The sequence below is a fragment of the Mandrillus leucophaeus genome, unplaced genomic scaffold (genome assembly GCF_000951045.1).
Source record: "Mandrillus leucophaeus isolate KB7577 unplaced genomic scaffold, Mleu.le_1.0 Scaffold102, whole genome shotgun sequence".
Classification (NCBI taxonomy): domain Eukaryota; kingdom Metazoa; phylum Chordata; class Mammalia; order Primates; family Cercopithecidae; genus Mandrillus; species Mandrillus leucophaeus.
In genome coordinates, this window is record NW_012098321.1 from 4,719,926 (window position 1) to 4,724,941 (window position 5,016).

At 31.1% G+C, this 5,016-nt stretch overlaps 1 protein-coding gene across 3 annotated transcripts in view; it reads left to right on the top strand.

The window, feature by feature from the left end:
• The window catches only part of CADM2 (cell adhesion molecule 2), a 1,174,747-nt gene that overhangs the window by 1,078,243 nt on the left and 91,488 nt on the right, over positions 1-5,016 (top strand). For 2 of the 3 annotated variants that reach the window (XM_011976649.1, XM_011976643.1), the window contains exon 8: positions 4,118-4,237. The exons of the other annotated variant lie outside the window; for it this stretch is intronic. In XM_011976649.1, coding sequence (XP_011832039.1) covers positions 4,118-4,237 — 120 coding nt within the window. The remainder of the gene's footprint in view (positions 1-4,117; positions 4,238-5,016) is intronic. 3 annotated transcript variants of the gene reach the window in all.

Genomic DNA, 5,016 nt, shown 5'->3' on the forward strand with positions numbered 1-5,016 from the left:
ACACACACACACACACACACACAGACAGAGGTCCAGGATTTATGTAAAATGTGTACATATATAAAATATATGTATAAAGATATATTTAAAGTTTAGATAATGAACACTGGATCTGTATGAATTCATTTCATATCCTATCTAAAACCATCAATTTATTTTAGCAAGTATTACTTATTTTAGTATACAGTGATAGATGGTATTTAGCATGTGGTGAGAATAAATTGGCTAAATAAATTTAAAACACATAATTATGATTTCATAATTTCAGAGAAATTATCATTACACATTCCTATTCATTGTGATTAAAACTTTTAACAGCCTGAAAACTATTGTTAGATTAGATAGCAAACAAATTTCATATTAATGAGAGTATTTTAAATTCTGATTTTGATGAATCATTGAAATTTATCTTGTTTGGATTTAAATTGTGTCTAAATAATTTATGTATAATTACTAATTTCTCTGATCAGCTGTAGACAAAATTTAGTTACTTTCACTTAGTTCATTTTTCAAATGCCTTTTCTATTAGCTACATATTTTATCAGTTGCTGACTCTTCACTCTTTATACTTTAACATCTAAAAATACAAACAACAAATATATAATACGACACAATTAATTTCTTTTGTAAATTCGAAGTGCTGAACCTATCATTTATAACTACATTTTTATTTCAGGAAAATGCATTTATAGTTGGTTAAATTAATATGCTCTCCAAAGAAAACAAAAAAAAATGAGCTCATATTTTGCAATGTTGAAATCAGAGGTGAAATATACGAATTGAGCTGTGCATTGGATGGTTATCATTTCTAAATTCCAATATTCATAAATTATGCATCACATGCCACAAATTTGACCATGTTTTATTTATAGTTGTCTTGGTGTCTATGTTCAAATATCATTTGATTAATCATAGGATGTTAATATATAAGGCATATATTAAGATATACTGACACTGCCATGTCATATTAAGCAAATTACTTAAAATATTAGTATAACTGTGGATTATCTTGTCCTATGGAAATAATTAATAAGTTAATGCTGAACCAGTATTTAGTATTTTTATGATGTGCGTGTGCATGTATATATAATTCTCTTTGTATGAATTAGTATATTTTCAATATTGGGGAATATTTTAAGTGGTATCATCTTACAAGGGATAAAATGGGCTGCAGTTTCCACCCTGTACCGTATTTGATGGAGTTTTCTTTCATTAACAGTGTAAGAGGTTTAAAAATGTGCAGAATTCTAGGCAGAGCTCTTCGCTTGAAGAACGGATTGTCTAGTGGGACACTGAGAGCACGAAAAGCAGAGCAGGTAGAAAGTGCAGGTAGAAGACAGACGCTTCATGCAACTGTCCTGGTCTTTCAGAGAGTTTCAGCTCATTCAATTGATCTTACATTATTCAATTTTATTCAATTATTCCACTTAATATTCTGGTGCTGAATATTTAGCTTATTTTAACTTTTACTATTTCACGATATAGCTGAAATAATGGGGTGGTCTTTAACAAATAATGAAAGAACAGAATAAAACCCTCAAAATTATTAGAAAAACAAAAATGTTTTAAAACACATAGAACAAAATGAAGCTAGTAGTAGTTAAAAACATGTAACAGTAACAGGCATAGGTTTCTTCACGACAAGTCATTTTTTAAACCCGATTGTCATTTTGGCACTTTCCACCAAATTACTTTCAGTCAATTTGGTTTTAGCTACATATGAAGTCGGAGAGGAGGATAAGAGAGGATGCTGAAGAGGTAAAAAAGAACCAGGCTGTGTGTAAATAATAATTTGTAATGTTGTCTATTTGTATATTTCAAAAGATTCTAAGGATGTTGGTTTGAAGTGGATTAACAATTATTAAAACTACTTATCTTTTTAAGTTATTTGAGTATTAACCTATGGAAAAATGTATGCTTACTGCATTTTTATACTTGTAAGAAATAAAGATATGGTTTGCTTTATACAAGAATGCTCATAGTACTTGAAAATATATAGACTGTCTTTTAAAAATTCAGGATTTATTACTACCTATATTTTTTGATGTGGAATAAGCGAGGCAAGGTTGGGGGGGACTCCAAATAGTACTATAATAACAACAACAATAGTAATTATTATTGCCTAAACTAAAACCAAAATGAAATCCCATTATTTGTATTCTTTCTCTTAATAATTCAATGACAGGGCTGATTTTGAAAGACTACTTTTCTTATTAGAATAAGATCCAATGCAATCATATTCGAACTGACTATGTGATAGGAAATAAACCAACGTGTTATAATCTGTGATAAACTTGGAAATAACAGTTCATTTACATGGAGTTTTAAACGACTAATAGTATTGTTTGTTCTTAAATTTGCTATCCTTGGAAGATATTGGCCTTTGCAGTTATTAAATGCATATATTTTGAGATCCTAATAAGCAAATAATTTTGCTAAGAAAGAATGTATTATTTTCTATTTTAGATATGTATAAAAGTTAAAATTAGACAGTTTTTTAAATTTAGAAAATGTTTTCATTTACCTCCTGTCCGCCTAAACTGTTTAAGAACTCTTACCTTGAAATAAGGAGTTGTTATAACAATTAGTAAACAAGAAGCATCTTTGTCCATATACATCATCTTTCTTCATTTATAATGTCATTAAAGTCAGTTCTACTTTATGATCATGGTAAATCGCACTCCAGGCTTTACCCATTGTCCCTAGTGATTAATGCAGCACCACTGAGTTTTCAGAAGGTTGTTTTCTTAATTTGACTGGCCAGGAAGCATTTTCCCTGTCGAAAAACAGGTGTAAACATCAATATTCAAGATAAGAGAGCGATCTCATGCTGTTTTCTGGTGTATCCAGTGTAGAAAATTCAGCGGGTAGAGTCTACAGAGTGAGGAGGGCTATTTATCAGCAGTAAAGTACTAGAAAATGTTTGGTGTGACTCAAAGACTTTAACTGAGAGAATGACAGGAAACTTTTTAATACAAAATAATCTGTCAAACACTCAGAATATATGGGAGCTATGTGACAAACATGTGAAATCAAACCTCAGCACAGTAATTATTGGTAATTTGGAAACTGTTTCTAATTTCCTCACTGTGTAGATTACACGCGTATTCACTTTAGACAAGATTTGACTCTGAGGATATCACTGAAGTTCTCATAGCTTGACACTGGCTGTATTGTTTCAATGTTCTCTGTGCTGCTCTTCATATTTTCAGCTGATTTTGAGTGAAAGGAAAGAGGATTTGGGCATTAAACACTATTCTTTCTGGGTTTTATTTTCTCAGTATTTGAAGCTACTCTTAACTTTTGGCAACTTAGAAACTATGGATTAAAGGTTCAGTGTTACACTTCCAGTGTATGCTCAGTAACCTCTCCTAGGTATGCCGTATTAAAATAAATCGTAAACCTTTCAGAATATTGGGTGCCATGCTAGTTGACTCAATACTTGCCAAAGACTCCTAGGTACTGCAAAATTATTAGAAGGCGTTACCAGCTAAACAGGGTAAGAATTGCAAGATTCTAAACTGTGCATTAACATCATTTGTGAGAACAGGAGAAGCAAAATAACAATAATAATAACAATTGGCTTCTTTTGTTTGTTTGTTTCTAAAGATTGCTCTCATTTCCTATCATTAAGTCTTCCTAAAAGAAAAAAAATCAAAAAGCATTTAACATGCATTTACACATTCATTGTTAACATTTTGTTAATCTTATATGGTGGTATATGTGTTTATTTCTGTATGTGTCGTTCTGTTTACTTCTTTGACAAAGCATGTCATTTTTTTTTTACCTACATGTTTTTTGCTATTGCATGTCAAACTTTTTAAATGACTCAGTGAACAAATGAATTCTTGTCATTTTACATTTTACTCTCAATATTGCAAACAACCTGCTTATTCTCAAACATTGCTCCAAGCTTTTGCTTTGTGTTGGAGCACGGAAAAAAGTGAAAAAAAATGACAAGAATTGTGTGACACAGTCGGTTTTGTACCTGATGTTCTGTTAAAGCTTGTTAAAGTTAAACCTCAATAAGTTATATGTATTTATAATTTGAATCATTTGTGTTTCTCTTTTGTTTGCATGATATGATTTTGTTTATATTTTTTTTTCCACTCACCAGATGTTCCCAACACTTTGCTTCCCACTACTATCATCCCCTCCCTTACCACTGCAACAGTCACAACCACTGTAGCCATAACAACCAGCCCAACCACATCTGCAACAACCAGCAGCGTCAGAGGTACAGTATGCTTCTTTGTTATAGCCTGGAAAGCACATTAACGAGCTTTGTAGAAGTTTGTAGAAAGGTTAAAAACATTGAGATTCAATTTTACTTAATTATGAGAATTAAGTCACCTAAATTACTATCAATTAGGGTTATTGGAATAGAATATGAGAAATTATGGTACATTTTATTTTTTGAGTGTTACTTAAGACGTATCAAAATCTTGCAGAATATAGATTTAAAATATATGGGGCTTTAAAATGGTCAAATTTAAAATGTTAGCATGACACACAGTTTTTGCCTGTCTTGAGAGGTAAACAAATACACAAGATGTTCATGTGTGCAGAGGTAGCTTTTGCTTTTTTAAAAATTCCAGTTTAATGTTAATAACTTGCTACTCCTCTGCAACTATGTACAAATACCTATAGTGTTGAAATTGTTCTAAAATTGACATAGTCCATGGGGTCAGTATAAATTATTCTCCACATAGAACTTGCAAGTACATATTCAAAATACATGTTATCCTAAAGTGATCTGCTGAGTGAAGCTACTTATTCTACTAATAGAGTGTTCTAAAAGTTAATGTCTGTTGTCCTAGATGGCTCCATGAGTAATTTCTGGTATCGTTATACATATAAGAATTTTTGTTTCAAAGAAAGCAACCTTATAAAGGTGGGAGTATCCTTAAAGGCAGAAGAAATAACTATGTTAAGGTTGAGAAATATAAAAAGTATTCCTGAGCAGTCATTAAGTGGTTAGTAGTTGATGACGAAACTAAAAAAAAAAAAAAAAAA